This window comes from Podarcis cretensis (assembly GCF_951804945.1).
Source record: "Podarcis cretensis genome assembly, chromosome: 3".
Classification (NCBI taxonomy): domain Eukaryota; kingdom Metazoa; phylum Chordata; class Lepidosauria; order Squamata; family Lacertidae; genus Podarcis; species Podarcis cretensis.
Genome location: NC_137172.1, coordinates 112,615,556 through 112,633,556, shown reverse-complemented (window position 1 = coordinate 112,633,556; position 18,001 = coordinate 112,615,556). Strand labels below are relative to the sequence as shown.

The following is an 18,001-nucleotide window of genomic DNA, read 5'->3' as shown; positions in this document are numbered from 1 at the left end:
ATGGGGGGGGGGGAAGATCAGTGGTTTTTCAATATTCAAGGTTATTTTGAAAGTTTCATTTTTATCTTATTTTTAAAGAGAAATGGGGGTACAATGGAACAGTACTGTGGTGACAGAATGAATCAGGTTATCTCACTTGTTTTTGTTGCTGTGAAGTAATGTTTTCTGTAATTGGTTGTGTAAGCATCTCTGCACTGAGCGTATGTACAGATTATTGGGAAAGCCCTTGTAATGGGAAGTCACAGCAATTATTATTATTATTATTATTGTTATTATTATTGTTATTGTTATTGTTATTGTTATTGTTATTGTTATTGTTATTGTTATTGTTATTGTTATCATTGTTATCATTGTTATCATTGTTATCATTATTATTATTATTATTATTTTATCCTGACTCCTTCAAGCAGCTGAAGGTAGTTTCAATGGTTCTCTCTGCTCCCCATTTTTATCAGGTTAGGCTGAGGGGCTGTGACCAGTCCATGGTCACCTAGAAAACTTCATGCAGGAATCTGATAATGGTTGAGAGAAACAGTATTATGAGAGATACAGTGTAATCACATTTTAGGATAAGCCTGTCAATGGCTACTAGTCATGATGGCTATGTACTGCTTCCATTTCTGGAGTTGGTATACTTCTGAGTTCGAATCCCCACCACGGGGTGAGCTCCCAATGCTCAGTTCCAGCTCCTGCCAACCTATCAGTTCGAAAGCATGTCAAAGTGCAAGTAGATAAATAGGTACCACTCCGGCGGGAAGGTAAACGGCATTTCTGTGCACTGCTCTGGTTCGCCAGAAGTGGCTTAGTCATGCTGGCCACATGACCCAGATGCTGTCTGTGGACAAACGCCGGCTCCCTCGGCCAGTAAAGCGAGATGAGCGCCGCAACCCCAGAGTCTTTTGCGACTGGACTTAACAGTCAGGGGTCCCCTTTACCTTTTTATACCTCTGAATATCAATTGGGTATGTCAATCAGAAGGTCAGCGGTTCTAATCCCTGCAACGGGGTGAGCTCCCATTGGTCTGTCCCAGCTCCTGCCAACCTAGCAGTTTGAAAGCACACCAGTACAAGTAGATAAACAGGTACCACTTCAGCGGGAAGGTAAACACCATTTCTGTGTGCTCTGGTTTCCATCACGGTGTTCTGTTCCACCAGAAGTGGTTTAGTCTTGCTGGCCACATGACCCAGAAAGCTCTGTGTGAACAAACGCCGGCTCCCTTGGCCTGAAAGCAAGATGAGTGCCACAACCCCATAGTCGCCTTTGGCTGGACTTAACCGTCCAGGGGTCCTTTACCTTTTTTACCTAGAGCAGGTACTTGCCCACCAGTAGTTTCAACGGGACCTGATTTGTAGCATGTATACTTAGAGCCGCAGACGAAGTGGGAAGTATGATATCGATAATCATCCCACAACTGTTGCAGTTATGTAAGACTATTCTGCAATTTATGTAAGCTGCCATGCAATTTGCACCATCATTTCCCGATCAGATATTGGCCAGAAAGGCTCTTGTTTTCATGCTGTTCTGGCAGTTTATGCTTTGGCTGCCAAGATTGCTACTGACTGCAGATGGTGTTCCACAGAACCTTCAAATTAAAACTTGACAAATTTGGAAATTCTGGGTATGGATGATAATGAAATGGGACTCACGAGCCAGCGTGATAGTCACAGAAAAGACACCTTAATGAGTGCAGAAACGATTTCCGGGGATGAAAAATAGGAAGTAATGGAACACAATGTAGCAGGATCATTGTGTAGGCTTAAGAGCTTCCTAACAATTGCTGTGTCTTTCCTGTGAAGTCTTCTAGGCAATTCACAGTTGTAAAGTTCTAAAATAGATGCCGTTAATGCCAGCACAAATTACACGTTACTTAATTTGGGCTAAAATTGGCAACGGTAGCTGAAGTAGAGAGGCTCATATTTGTGCGGGCTATTAATGGAACACTTAATAAATCAATTAGGGGGGCCTAACCATGGAATGTTATGTTGCTGTAGCTTCAGCATCTATCTGGTGGCATAAACTTGTTTGTGCAACTAGAGGCAATTCTAGTTTAAAACAGTAGTTAGCCTCTTCAGCGAATAGGCTGCTTTCAGGAAAGGTTTGATATAAAATATGTGGAAAGGTGGCTTTCCTCCCAGGAATTCAAGATATTGCACAGGGTTCTGCCTCTCCCCCACTTTATCCAAATAACCACCCTTTGAGGTAGGGTAGGTTCGCCCAGTGAGTTTGATGGCTTCTGGCTGACTTAAACCCTGGTCTCCCAGATTCTAGTCCAACACTCTACCGCACTGGCTTTCTCATTCAGACTTCTCTGGAGAAGTGGTTGGGCCAATGAAAAACTTCTGTGACCCATGTCTAGAAAGCACAGGATGAGTGGAAGTGTGGATGAGGCCAAGTCGTCCTTTACTCCTTCACCTCTGCACCAATAGGAATATTCCCACCACAGACACACAGCTTACCAAGCAGAGGGCCTTCTCAGTAGTGGCACCGGCCCCGTGGAAACCCTCTCATCAGTTTTCCAGGAAATAAAGAACTATCTGACTTTTAGAAGACATCTGAAGGCAGCCCTGTTTAGGGGAGTTTTACATGTTTGGTGTTTTACTGTGTTTTATGTTTTAATTTGCTGGAAGCCACCTGGTGTAGCTGGGGCAACCCAGTCAGTACTACAACTACATTTGAACATGTGCAGGGGCTGTCATGACAGCCAGATTGGGTAGGGAATTTGTCCTGTTATTGCTAGATTTTTCATAAATACAGAAAGAAAACATTTAAGAAGGGGAATCAATGGCCATGACTCGGATGAGTGTGGGACGCATCTAGGGCCAGGTACTCAGTTGTGTCATTCCTAGCTTCTGAGGCAACAAATTGGCCAGAACTACCGTATTTTTCGCTCTATAGGATGCACCGGACCATAGGAGGGGGAGAACAGGAAAAAAAAATTTTTTTTTTTGCTTATTCTCCCCCTCTAAAACAAGGTGTGTTCAAGAGCATGTCGGGGAACAGCGCAAAGGCTGCGCTGCCCCCCGAGCTTGTGGGGCTGGTGGTGGGGGGAAGCGCTGCTTTCCCCCACCGCCAGCCTCAAAGATCCCTGAAGCCTTTGGAGCGCAGCTGCACTTCAAAGGCTTGAGGCTTTGGGAACAGCTTTTCAAGCCTCCGCCCCGCTGCCCTGTGGAGGCTTTGCACAGCCATCCCAAAGCTAGAACAGCTTCGGGCTGCAGGCTGCTATCCGCAAGCCTTCGGAGCCCGGCGGGAACTCCCACTGGGCTCCAAAGGCTTGCGGATAGCTTCCTGAAGCCTGGAGAGCGAGAGGGGTCGGTGCGCACTGACCCCTCTCGCTCTCCAGGCTTCAGCGAAAGCTTGCATTCGCTCCATAGGACACACACACATAGCCCCTTCATTTTTGGAGGGGGAAAAGTGTGTCCTATAGAGCGAAAAATACGGTATGTCTTGTGTAGGTGCTGAAATCCCAATGGAGCAGAAAAGATTATTTATGTATGCGACCACGGCTGCATGGATCTTATTGGCCAACAGATGGAAAGAAGATAAAGTCCTTATCAGAGAAGAATGGCAGATTAAATTGATGGATTATGCCGAAACGGCAAAAGTGACCGGAAGACTCAGAAACCAGAAAGACCAAAATTTTAATACGGAATGGGGAGAGTTTACAATTTATCTTAAAAATCATTGTAAATAGTTAAAATCGTCAGTGGGATTGGAACAACACTTGTAGTTTAATGGTGAATTTTGGATATAATGGAGATGTAAAAGATTTGGATTATTACAAAAGATGCAGGAGGGAATGACTGACAATAGGACCCACAAAGGGGAAGGGGGAAGTCCAGGAGAGTCCTTGGAATGTTGTTTTTATGATGTATATTGGATATTTGTTTTTTTTTAAATGATATTTTATTAGATTTTCACAATAGAAAGATTATACAACAATCAATAAAAAGCACACAAGAAAAAATAGAATATATTGGATATTTGATTGTAAAACTTTAATTTGAAAAGCCAAATAAATAAATTCATAATTAAAAAGAACTATGTCACGTGTAATATATAAGCAGAGAGCTGTTTTAGCGTTACAACGAAGAGACTAAGCTATGAATAAGGAATTATATGCCTTGAACCTCACCCCTGTAATGAGCAGGCTAAGGGTTTTAGGTGAGCCTCTGTCCTCTTAGGATTCATTCACACTTCCAATTGTCCGACCGCTTCCCACCCCCCCTAAAAAAAACCCTACTGAATTGGAATGAGCATCTGTCAGTTTTTCTGTGGAGTGTCGTTTGTTCTGATTCAGCAGTAAACAGCAGGTTTCTTGGCATGGGACAGGCAAAAGTGTGGACAAGCCCTCAGCCTCAGTTCCGCTTCTGCAGTATGGGAACAACACTTATGTAGGTGACATGGTAATTGTAAGGATTGAAACAAGATTATATATGAACATTCAACATAAACAAGCTATGATGATGATGATCAGTGCTTTTTTCTGGGAGGACGCAGGGGTATGCATACCCCTAGACATTTTGTGAATCTAACGGGAGAAGAAACTATTTTTTTTAAAAAAAGTTTCTTCTCTAACACGGTGAATTGTCAGTTCTGTTGCTACCCCTGATAGTGGCCTTTTGTTCATTTACTGTATTTAATGGTGGTTTTCTTGAGTCAAAATGAGAGCACTCCTAACCTTTTTTTTTTTTTTTTCTTTTTAGAAAAAAGCACCAATTATTATTATTATTATTATCATCATCAACCTTTATTACGGTCCAGAGACCCAACAAATCATTACAAAGCAATACACAATCCATACAGCCTACCTCCAGGTTAAACAAGCATTTCGTTCAGAATATAGGGATCATTGGTTCTTGCAACCACCGATAAAAACTTTGCCACTGCTAATGTTCTAGCATTTGTCCGGTCTTCCAATAAGAACCTGACATAGTGAGCCTCTGATTTTCCCGGGAAAGGTACCAGCAAGGGTAATATCAGTTCAGCCCTAGCTTGCTCATATTTTGCACAGTGCAACAAAATATGTTTTATGGAATCGATGTCTTGAGCACACGAGTAAAGTCTGTCCTGGTAGGGAACTCCTCTCAACCTGCCATCCAACACTGCAGAAGGAAAGACGTTTAGTCTGGCTTTGGTGAAAAGCCTTCAATAATTTGGTACTGTCAGGTTTTTAATGTAAGATGTTAACTTAAATACATGCCCATATTGTACCCCTACTGCCAGCGGACTACAGACTGCGTGTGATCGAGATTGCAAGTCACTGTGTGCATTATTATTATTAATTCTGCAGCAACATGGAGGGAAACCTTGCTGTTGAAGTGAGCGCCGTGGCAATAATGTTCTCTTTTTCTCCTTTTGATATTTCCAGCGGCTGAATGCTTAAGTGCTTTTCTTGTCTTTCAGCAATGGGTGGATGGACTCCGATCAATCATATGTAACTTTCGAGCTAACAATGTCTGCCCCATGACATGCCTCAAGAAACAGTAAGCCTTTTCTTCCCTCACCTCTTCAATTCTTGTTTTCTTTCTGGCTGCATATTTCTTAGCATGAATTTTCCAAAAAAAATTCCTTTCCTTACTTGGTCCAGCAGGAGATAAATATCTGGGCAGTCTGCAGGGGACATTCCCCACAAATTCAAACATCCATGAGAAATGTGGTGTTAATTTATTCTTCATATTTTTTTCCACAAATAAAAATGTTCCCAAAGTCAAATATGGTCTCAGGAGTAAGAGAGTTCACTGGTGGACATAACAATCTGTTGAGAGATGATGCTGTGGCTGTTGGCCCCATCTGATCTTTTCCTGGTTCAGGAAGGAGAATGTCTGCCCAATTATGTATGTTCTGGTTAACATTTTGATTTGTAGTGGGTCCATTGCCCCACCTGAGCTTCTTCCAAGAATTTTCTGAAATGGCAAGAGTTGAACCATTCAGGATGCTTCCCCACCAGCCCTCCATTGTATTTAGAATTCCCTGAAGCGAGTTTATCTCCTCCTCAATTTATAAGCCCTCATTTTGATTCTCCAAAAATTCCAGCATCTGCAACTGAAGATAGTGGCAAGGTGTGAAGGGGAAAGCTTTTATTCAGCCCAAAAGCCTAATCAACAGCAAGTTTACGGGTCAAAAGAACTCTAGAAAATCCAGTTAAGAGGAGCTTTGGGGTCCTACAGCCCCCAGATCCTTTGAGACACTCATTTACTCAAAATTCTGTTGTTTTTTCATCAAAAAAAACCCCTCAGCCTGTTGATGTGCTTTCAATGGACAGAGTTTTTTTGATCAAGGTTGTGGGAGCTTGCGGACATTGCCAAACTAAAGCTTGAGCAGAACTTGTTTATAGCCTCTCTGTAAGCCCCAGTCTGTGCTATATGGCTATAGCTGGGACCAGAGCTGTTGTCAGTCCCATGGGCTTAAGGGGCTGGATTCATCATGGTCTCGTTCATGGAACGTAGGAAAATCATGATGAAATTCACCTCAACACCAAGTGGATTCTTAAACAATTTGCATGTGTTTTTCCAAGGGTATTTCTCAGATCTCTCTCAGGGTAAAATCTGTGAGTCCCACATTATATACGCATCAGTAGAAGCATGTACAGAAATATGAGGTACTTCTCTGCTCCTCCCCGCCCCCCACTTTATTTTAGCATGTGAACCAATATGTTTTCTTCCCTGTTTTCCCTTAACTTCTAGCTGGATGAAACTGGCATTTCTGACAAACGCTAATGGCAAGATTCCAGTTAGAAGGTAAGCACATCGTGCAGTTGTTGAGCGATGAGCCCAACAACAGTTGTGATCCCCCCCCCCCAAAAAAAATACACCAAGTTAGAGTTCTTTCCAAATCATACAGCTCAGCAGGGATACTGAATTCTGTAGCCTAAAATATACATTGGATTTGTAGCCCCAGAATGCCAATGGTTGCTGATATATTTTAAAGGGGAAAAAATGTGAGGGATGGTTGAAATCACTAGATCATCTGTTGAAATAAGGTATATTCAAATGGGGATCACTGTGGAAAATCCTGATATAATTTCCATGCTCAAATATCCGTGCCCACAGACAAACCATAAAACCTTGCATCAGAACTAGTGGTATGTTCTGAAGACTAGTTATCATAAAAGATTTGGACTGGACTTCTGCAGGGGAAACTTGAATGCCTCTTTCTCACTGCCAGCATCACGAATTTGAGCTCTTTGAGGCATGGGGATTCTCTTTTTAACTTGGAAAAGTTCCTAAAATGTAGGGCCTGGTTGATCTGGGAGTCTTTGGGCTGCTTTGGATATGAAGGGAGTCTAAGTTGTCTTTTCCCTTTCTAAGTAATCTCAGGGGAGGAGGGAAAATTGGCTTTATTATTAGAAATAAATAATGCAGACCTATGGAACTGGAAGAGGGACGCGGGTGACGCTGTGGGTTAAACCACAGAGCCTAGGGCTTGCTGATCAGAAGGTCGGCGGTTCGAATCCCCGCGACGGGGTGAGCTCCCATTGCTCAGTCCCTGCTCCTGCCCACCTAGCAGTTCGAAAGCACGTCAAAGTGCAAGTAGATAAATAGGTACCACTCTGGTGGGAAGGTAAACGGCATTTCTGTGCGCTGCTCTGGTTCACCAGAAGCGGCTTAGTCATGCTGGCCACATGACCCGGAAGCTGTACGCCGGCTCCCTTGGCCAATAAAGCGAGATGAGCACCGCAACCCTCAGAGTCGGCCACGACTGGACTTAATGGTCAGGGGTCCGTTTACCTTTACCTTATGGAACTGGAAAAGCAGCCACTCTTATTAGTAAAGTAGATCTGCAGCATGTGTGAATGTTCAGCACCCAAGGGAGCCTCTGTAGGTGGAAGAGGTCTTATGCTGATGGGAATGCAGAATGCCCTTGAATAACATATTGATTGTTTTCCTCTAGCATTACCAGAACTTTTGCATCAGGTAAAACTGAAAAAGTGATCTTTCAAGCACTTAAGGAATTGGGTCTCCCCAGTGGAAAGGTATAAACATTTAATATTCAAGAATATTGGACTTTATTTTTAATCTGTGTCATGAGTAAAAACAAACATTGCTGGTGGAAGGTTACTCACGGCCACTTTTAACCACCTTTAGCAAACTATCATAGGCTTGCCGTGTTTCAGAAAATCTGGACACAGAACTTTTTTTGCAATTATATCAAAAGACAAAAAAGATGTTTCTGAGCTATTTTTAAGGCCTTTTGCCAAAATCATCACTTCCGACATAGGTTACCATACATCCGGCAATATCTGGGAAGTTCCATACGTATTGCCCTACCAAATTAATTAGTTCTTTTGCAAAGCTGCTGCTTCTTTGGCGATCACTTGTAGCTGAATAAGATTGTGAATAAGATTTTCAATAAGCACAGTTTTAACAGTGAGAATGTAAGTGACTGTGGAGGCCAATTCTGGATCCACACATCCTTCCACAGCGGGGACATAGGTTTCCGGGCACGAGTTGATCACGGTGAGAATTTGTCAAATGTGCCTTCCTCTTAGCACGTTTCTCCCTTTCATCCTGAGTTCGAGTGTCTTCAAAGCCCATGACACCTTTGGTAAATTCTCCAGTTGAAGCTCTCACAGGCCAGTGTTTCCCAGTTGTCGGTGTTTATACTACATGTTACACACTAAACATTGCACATACTGCTGTGAATGTATCCCAGTACTCTTGCTTTTTTCTGTCAAATGATAACAGGCAAGACACTCAGTGCTTCCATTTGTATGAGCATTGTGTAAAATGGTTGTTTTCATCCAAGAGTTTCCACTTCCAATTAGCATTCTAACTGTGCTTTAAACTGGTGTTGTTATGCAGGAAATCTCCTAAGTGTCCTGTGCTGTGTTCGTCTTAAACCAGGGGTTAGCAAACTTTTTCAGCAGGAGGCTGATCCACTGTCCCTCAGACCTTGTTAGGGGGCGCACTATATTTTTTTTGGGGGGAGGGGGAATGAATGAATTCCTATGCCCCACAAATAACCCAGAGATGCATTTTAAATAAAAGCACACATTCTTCTCATGTAAAAACACCAGGCAGGCCCCACAAATAACCTAGAGATGCATTTTAAATAAAAGGGCACATTCTACTCATGTGAAAACATGATGATTCCTGGACCATCCGCGGGCCAGATTTAGAAGGTGATTGGAATGGATCTTGCCCCCGGGCCTTAGTTTGCCTACCTATGTCTTAAACAGTAGTTAGATCTGGGTATTATTGGAAAGAATATATCAGAGCGCTGTTTTGATTCAGTATTAATTTTAAGTTTGTTGAGTAAAATATTATGGAAGTGTTTGGGGGCTAGTATAGTCATGTTTCTTCTCCCTTTTCAGAATGATGAAATAGAGCCTTCGGCCTTTACTTACGAGAAATTTTATGAACTGACTCAGAAGATATGTCCTCGAACTGATATAGAGGATCTTTTTAGGAAAATGTAAGTTGATCGCAATATAAAATGAATTTAATTTTCTGATTACTGAATCCAAGGATGATAAATATTACTGTGCCATGACTTTTTTGCCATATTAATATTAGCAGTCAGGTCTACATTCTTCTACAAAGATTTACCCAAAGTAAATGTTCAGGCTGCGTTTTTCAGGATCTTTTGCATTAAGAGAAACACCTGGAAGGAACTGTTTTTGAATTGGCTTTACTAACCTATAATATTAACCTGCTATTTTTTAAATTATTAACACAATATGTAAACTAACTAGGTTAAGAAAGTCTTAATGTCTGAAATTTCATACACTAAGATTTTAATGTGGAAGACTTACATGTTGGTTTGTTAATCCCTTTTATCTGTTAAATAATGAAATGGAGAAAAAGTTCCTGTTCTGTAGAAAACAGCTAATATTACCATTACAATAGTGACTGCTTTGAAAACACAAAGCTTAGATCAGTGGTAGAATATTAGTTCTGTGTTGAGAAAATAAAAAAAAAAATGTCAACATGTAAATCATATCTGCTGTAGCATCTTATATGAAAACTTACTTTTTCTAATAAATTTCTTTTCAGCAATGGAGACAAAACTGATTATTTAACGGTAGACCAATTAGTGAGCTTTCTAAATGAAGTAAGCTTTTTCATACATTAACTACCATACAAGTCTGTCTGCCGTGGCTTGCTTCTTCTCATTGCATGATCCATGCTACCATCTGCTGTGGTTTTGATCCGCTGATCTTTCCATTTTGGCAATACCCAGGTGCAAAAATCAGCTCCATCTTGATACATTCTCCTGCTTTCTTCATGTGGCTTTGCAAATTGCTTGCGTTGATTACTTGCCGTAGTGTGTAGCTGTTGTGTGTGTGTGTGTGTGTGTGTGTGTGTTATTGACTGCTTTGTCAATATATCCAATGTAATTTTAACTGAGGTGATCTTTTGCTTTTAGGAGTCAAATGTTTCTGGACCAATCCTTCTAAATATTGATGGGGAAGCAGAGGGGAGATTGAGAATTGGGCTTCTGCATGTAGTAATGGGAGTTCTTAGTGCCCATTTGCTGTTTCAAAAAAATGTGTGATGCAGTGTTTTTCCCCTAGTATGCTTTCTGATGAATTGTAAGAAGTATGGCACTGGCAGTATGTCCTTTCCAAAAGCAAATTGATGACGATGTAGTATTTAGTGAGTTAAATATCTGGATGAAAAGTGTTCTTCATGGAAGGTTCCTTTATTAATAAATGTGTTAAGATGAGTACACATGATATTTATGTGGCTGAGTCAAAGTATAGCCTGCAATTCATTTGTCTTCAGCTAACTCTTAATAGTCAACTGTTCTATTTCTGTTACATAGTGTCCTGTTTCAAGCATGATGAAGGGTGGGCTTTATTTTATTTTATTTTTAAAAAAAGGTTGAAGAGGGATTGTGTCAAAGATAAATTGCATCTCACCCTCCTTTAGTCATCGCTGTGCTGTTCTTGTTTTAGGGACTGTTTTGCCTACCATATTTCCATTCGCTCACTTTGGGGGCTGGGCTGCCCCTACTCTCCTTACAGTTGCTGGAGCTCCTGTCACATCCTCTCTCACTCATTACGGAAAGATTGCCATTGACCCATGCTCAGCCACATTTGTTCATTCTAGGATGGTGCCATTTTAAGATGAAGTCAAGCAACTCTTCTTTCTGCCGCTCTTCCATCTCCAGTGCTCTTTTCCCTAAGTAACGGAGAGAGGATTCAGGAGTGCTGATGATATGAAAACCATGAGTGGTTTGGGCAGTGAGAGGAAAATCAGAAAACAAGGGAGAACAGCAAGGAGTGAAGAATAGAACCCTCCTTTCACCATAAACCTCATCTATGAAGTTTCAAGTGCTTTTCTCTAGTATAAATTTAATTGAATGAAAGGTTCAAGGACATTCCCTTCTTTAAAGTTTTTAGGCCTGATTGCTTAATTTTTCTATACAGTGGATCCTCGGGCTATGTTACCTTTGGGTAACGTAACTTTTGGGTTGTGAACACGGCAAACCCAGAAGTATACATGTGCGCATGCGCAGAAGTGCTCTGCATGCCGCGCACATGCGCAGAAGCCCTCTATCATTCTATGTGTGTGCACAGAAGCAGCACCTCTAGATACTGACTTTTTGAGGTACATACAGACCCCTGGAACTAATTAAGTTTCTATCTGGAAGGTATTGCACGATCAATTAATTTATTTCAGCCAATAGACCAAAAAAGAAGAAGCATACAATATATAGGAATCTCAGAACAAAATGGATTCAAAGGTGCAAAACAAAAGCAATCATATGCAATTATAACAATCTCATTAGTCCTTGGAGATGTTCCTTTTAGTTTCAAGTGTTCAGTTGTTTTCGTGTTCTCCCTGTTACTGATAGAGATTTAGTCACCACCTTTGGGGCTTTTATCTTCTGTTGAATATTTAACATAAAATGGAACTGACATTAGTTTGGTCAGTAAAGGACCAGTCATATACTGTTGAATCCCAGCATAGAAATTATAAAACAGATGGACATGTTCTACAGATTCTGCCTCCTGGTTATTACAGTCTTAATGAAAGAAGGCTGTCAATATATCTGCCCCAAAGCAAATTAAATCAGGCCAGAAGAAAAGCTTAATTAGCAACTTACATAATGCTGAAGTAGGAGTGGGTCGTAAGAGTTACCCAGGAACAGATTGTACATGAACAAGCCAGAAGTTCTTGAAATGAAATGCCCCCAAATCTTTTTTGGATGAGACGGGGCTCAGGTATTATCAGATGTGCTTTGGTTGCATTCAGAAAATCATATCTTCACTTATATTATTAAAGCCGAGAGATATGCAAGTGTTCTACCTATGCAAGCAGTCATTCTCCCTTTGCAGTGAGCCACAGTTAAACCATGAAGTCTCAAATTGGCCATCGTTTCTGGTGTTGCCTGAACTGAGAAACTATGGTTGGCAGCTTTAGAACAAGACAGAAGCAACTTCAGACCATAGTTGTAGGAAACAGTGACCGACGAGGGATAGACCATTGATCAGATACAGCAGGACTGGTGCAATGAAGTTTTAAATTGGATAGCATGGAGAGAATGTAAAAATATTGAGAAAAATATTTAATGGCGGGAAGGATGCAATGATTTCTTGTTTACAAGTACTCAGGGTTTTCTTGCTTCTTCCTGTTCTGCTTCTGTTTTCCTGTATTGCCTATCTGTGAACTGATACTGGGAGTTCATGTGTAATGTAGTGAAGATAGGGGACAGTTGTTGCAATAACTGAAACTGCCCCTCTTTGTTACTCAAATGTTTTGAGTATTTTATTGGAACTGAAGATGGTGACCTTTCCACTGCCCATGTGCGGTATGAATTTGTTGTTGGCACATGCAGTTACATGCATGGTGACATTCTATTTTTATGTGAAACTCAGCAAGGGACCAGCATATGTTGTGCTGCTTTCATATTTCATCAGCTTTAACTTAGATATCCAAGAATTCAGTATAACTTTCAGTGTGACTGCTTGTAGCAGAGATTGCGTGTTGAGACCCAGAAACCTCCCCCCTAAATAAATTCACATTTGATTCAAATTTTTGGTTTGGTTTTTGGCAGAATTTAGGCCACAACTTTATTGATTACAGAAAGTGACTGGTTGCATAAGCTCTGGTTCAACTAGCTCCCTGCCATGCAGGGACCTAGGCCACCAGCGTAGGTCAGCCAAGGGTGAACACCTGGATAAGCGGAAAGCCGGGAAAGGGCTAACTCCGCCACCCAAATGTCCCCCTGGACTCAGGCACGGGCACAACCCCCTCACAGGGGTTGACCAAACCATTGAGTCCCTGGATTCCTTTAACGGAATACCCTTCACATAGGGATGGCGAGAGCGTTCTCCCATCCCTATCACCTGAACCAGAGCCCAGGCGAAACCCAAATGGCACCAGCCAATCAGCCAAGTGGGGAAAATTCCTGCCTTGCCCCTGTCCCAATGACAGATGACACACGACGGCATAGCAAGGTCAAGCGCAACAAGCCCTAAAAGTAGGGAGAGGTGGGCGGGTATTTCAAATGCACGCACCGAAAGAGGAAGTTCTGGGTCACGTGCATGGGCATAAATAGGTCCCTCGAACCGTTTGGACTGCGTCCCATTGGCCAGATTGTAACCAGCTTCAAGGGACCTACCAATCGGGTGTTGTGGCTGACCAAGTGTACCCACCCACAACACAGGGTGTCGGTTATCCAGGTCTCACCGCAATATGTGCCCTCTTTAAGGGAGGAGCCGATTTAAGAGATGATGCATTCTCTGTTGCATGTCTTGATTTGTCAATGTCTGTTAAAAATTAATATTAACTTAGGCAGTAGACACAATGAATGTTTTCCCTATGAAGAACAGAACCTCAAAATACTTAAGAAATTACAACAGATGTCTCTTAGACTGTCCACTCTGAAACTGTTGATCTGCAACATACGGCGCTCTGCATTCAATTTTTGAAACTCTCATAAGTGAAGTTCACAGCTGGGCACTTACTTTAGTTGAAGGATTTCTATAGTTACATATTTATTTTGCTTGCATACGCTTAGAAGTCTCCCAGCCGAAATGTACTTATCTTTTGTTATTGTTATTCAGTGGCGAATCAGGCCCAAAATGTGCTGATCTAATCCACAATGACAGTGTAAAACCCTTACATTCTGTAGACTCTTCGTTAGTAGTTAATTTGAACCCATTTTTAAAACTCATCTTCTCAATTTTTAAAAAACTGTAGCTGCTTTTTGCTAATTGATTTTATTTTGTAGATCACTTTGGGCCATATTTAGAAGGCAAACAAACAAACAAATAATAGCACATTGTTAGTGGAGACTAGTCTCTTAGAAGCAATTTGAGGTATGTTTGGCCATCTTGCAGAATTGAGGCAATAGCAGTTCAAGCCCTAGAATTTTAGAAGTCTCCTGCAAATAAACCTGAATTCACAACAATAGTTCTGGCTATTACACAATTCACATGTTTCATCTAATGAAATTAAGGATGCAATTCTATGCACACTTTCTTGGAAGAAAGTCCCACTGCTAGGGGGTTATTTTTCCTTCCTGTCTCTTTGGCAAAAACTCCAGTCATCTCTCTGGTCTTCAGTTTTCTTATATCCTGATATATCCTCACCTGTGAGCTTTATTGCTCCAGCTTCACCATCCTCTACCATCTGAAAGCCTCCTGCTCCAACAAATTATTCCACCCTTTATACTTGGATGCCGCATATGTTTGTAATTCCATCCTAGAACTCCTTAATGAATCACTCTTCAAAACTCACCTTTCCCATGAAGGCTTTGGCACCGTCCCTTAGGTCCCATACCTTGCTGAGCCTGTAATTAAGCCTAAGCAAGTGTAACTGAAAGAACTGTATATTGCTTCCCCATTCACCCCTTCCTCCTCGTCTCTCCCTCTGATGTTTTTCCTGTGTTGAATTTTAGACTGTAAGCTTCTTGGGGCAGGGACCTTGTTCTCTGGAAAGTGCCGTGCATGCTGGTAGTGCTACAGAAATAAAAACAATACACATTTTTTTCTTCTGCATCCATCATCAAGTAACAACTTTGTCAGAATGCCGTAAATCTGTGATTAAACTTTGTATGTGGTTTAAACTCAATGGGTTACATGTTCATAATTTGTTTAATGTCACATTTACTTTGCATTTTGGTGTTGTGTTATTTTTTTCATTTCTGCAGACCGATAATGCAAAGGAGCTTGTCTGTCTCATACTTCATCATATGACACAGGCGCTTTAACTCACTAGATCGCACAACCTTGTTAAATTGGCATTTCCCCAGGCAGTAAAGTGGTTCACTATTCTCACTACCAAACAGCCATTTATAATAAATCATTGAGGGAGCAGGTGAAACTACAGGTGTCAGTCATTTCCTTTCTCATTGCCCATACAGAAATAATGAACTGTCATATGATAACACTTTCATTTCCAATTTCTCTAGCATTACCCAGTCTCAGTGGAACGTGCCTTATTTTGTTCCGTAAACTAGCTTAAAATTATTATCCACTGTTCCCCAGCCCTTCCTCTCCCACCCCATAAAATTTTATTAACACTTTTCATAATACAATAATATAAAAGAAACTAATCTAAATGAAAACAAAAACAGAGAAAGAGAAAACACAGAGTCTGCTCTCAAAGGTAGCTCTTAATCAGGGGTCAGCAAACTCAGCAGGGGGCTGGTACACTGTCACTCAGACCTTGTGGGGGGCCAGACTATATTTTTTTGGGGGGGGGGATGAATAAATTCCTATGCCCCACAAATAACCCAGAGATGCATTTTAAATAAAAGGACACATTCTACTCATTTAAAAACATGCTGATTCCCAGACTGTCCGTGGGCTGGATTTATAAGGCGATTGGGCCAGATCCAGCCCCGGGCCTTAGTTTGCCTACCCATGCTCTTAATCCTTGTTACCCACAGAAAGTGATGGATCTCCCCAGCTCTCACTTGGGAGCTTTCCTTTCTGCTCCCAGTCTCTCACCCTGAAATGTCTTCTCTTATGTGCCACCTCTCACTCATGCAAACAAGGTGTGCTTTTTTGCAGTTTATATTTTGTTAAATTTCAAAAATGTCACGTATACACACCATAATATTTTTTTCTTGGGATTTGTCAACTTCTCCTGCTTTCCATTGTGTTTTTAATTTCTCCCCCTCACTGCAAACTGTCTTCTCTTTCTCAAATCATAACCACCATAAAATAATCTCTAATTCCTTCTGTTGCTCATAGTTCAGATCCTGGTCACAAATTCACCATACTATAATAATGCTTTTTTTCATTTTGTCTCAGCCCAACCTTAGCAAGCATAGTTACTGCAAGACTCAGTATCTTACATTGCAATGTGCTTGATAAAATGGGCTTTTGAAGTTTAAGTGACCAATATATTAATGAGGAGATCCCTCTTTCTGTGAGATATCTTGACCACTACTTCTAAAAAGAAAGTAAAATTGATGACAGCAGTTCTTCGTATCTTTGATGTTTATAATTTTGTCTCATAACCTGAGCCCTACTCTTGTTTTCTTTGGGGCAAGATTGGCAACTGACGTCATCTTTCTACTTAGTAACAATTTCCTTCTTCCATGTCAATGTTTACTCCCAATAACTTCAGCTTTGTTTGTGTTTATAACCTGAAATGTGGCTGATTAAGTTATTGATTGATTGTGTGAAATTCTTTAAATGAAATGCAGCATGGTTTTAAGGTTCTTTATGTAGAGGCTTTCTCTTTGGATAAAAGCAGTAGTGGTTTTGTACATGGAAGTTTAAAATAGATAGCAGTGAACTACTTCCATCCGTTGTTTAAAACAGATTTCAGGAAAGGGGAGAGGAAATTATTAAGGAACCCTGAAATGGGGCAATAAATTATTTGCAATGCGCACTGCATGTGTTTCTTGTGTATGAACAACATTAATACACGTTATACAATTATACTGAGAATATTTAATAATTTAGCTACCAATGGTTGGATGTTAAAAAAAAGAAAACATAAACATTGAAACATGCATTGAATAATTGTGTTCTGGTTTTAAAACTAATTATCTGTCCCCTTCCCATGCTCTCATTAATAAGAGGTCTGTAGGAGTAAAGCTGTACTCTAGTTATCCCTCTAAATCCTGTTTTTTCCCTCTAATCTTAGCATCAACGAGATCCTCGGCTGAATGAAATTTTATTTCCGTTCTATGATCCCAAACGAGCAATGCAGATAATTGAGACATATGAGCCAGATGATGATTTAAAAAGCAAGGGTAAGAACCAGATCATAAATGTTTGATCATTTCTATAAAATGTACTGTTTTCTGCAAGATCCATCTTAACCTTTGTGTGAACATCATCCTATCTTGTTCCTCCTTGAAATAAGCCTTCATTGAGGTGACTCAGTTATTTCCATCTTACACATGGAGGATTCAGTAAAAAAAAATACCTTTGCCAAGTCTCTAGTACTCTCCAATGAACCTCATTTACCCACGTTCAGAAGATGTTGCAAGCCCTGCGTGGTGCTTTGAAACTCCAACCATCTGTCAAATTGGATCTGCCAAGCAAGATTGTGATATGGATCTGGCCCGAGGAGCCTATAAGGTTGGCTCCAGAGATTCGGATTCTGGTCTTGCAATTTCATACCTCATGGTTTATTGGGACTTGCAAAGGCCCCGAAAAACACGGTCAGAGCTTTAACAAGATGGAAAGAGCTCTGCTGGGTCAGCACATAGGCCTGTCTAGTCCAGAAGGGAACAGGTTTGTGCAGCCAAGGCAACAGGATTTCATTCCTGCTCATTAGCTGAGTGGGGATTGGAGCCCTGGGCAGAAGTACACATGGAAGCAGCTCACACCTGTGAACTACTTCAATGAGGCTTTTGCAAGGGCTTTAAGACAGCTCCTGTGCTCCCAATTTGAGCTTCCGGAGGCTCAAACTGGAGTGTGGAGGTAAGTCGTAAAGCCTTAATAGTTGTTGTTGTTGTTGTTGTTAATACCACACCCATCTGGCTGGGTTTCCCCAGCCACTCTGGGCGGCTTCCAACCAAATATTAAAAACACAATAAAACATCAAACATTAAAAACTTCCCTAAACAGGGCTGCCTTCAG

General features: G+C 41.2%; 1 protein-coding gene across 15 annotated transcripts in view; it reads left to right on the top strand.

The window, feature by feature from the left end:
• PLCB4 (phospholipase C beta 4) overlaps positions 1-18,001 on the top strand; it is a 235,423-nt gene that overhangs the window by 160,216 nt on the left and 57,206 nt on the right. For all 15 annotated transcript variants that reach the window (XM_079969714.1, XM_079969711.1, XM_079969709.1 and 12 more), the window contains 6 exons: positions 5,404-5,483; positions 6,684-6,737; positions 7,891-7,972; positions 9,314-9,414; positions 9,996-10,053; positions 17,058-17,166. In XM_079969714.1, the coding sequence (XP_079825840.1) occupies positions 5,404-5,483; positions 6,684-6,737; positions 7,891-7,972; positions 9,314-9,414; positions 9,996-10,053; positions 17,058-17,166 (484 nt within the window). The remainder of the gene's footprint in view (positions 1-5,403; positions 5,484-6,683; positions 6,738-7,890; positions 7,973-9,313; positions 9,415-9,995; positions 10,054-17,057; positions 17,167-18,001) is intronic.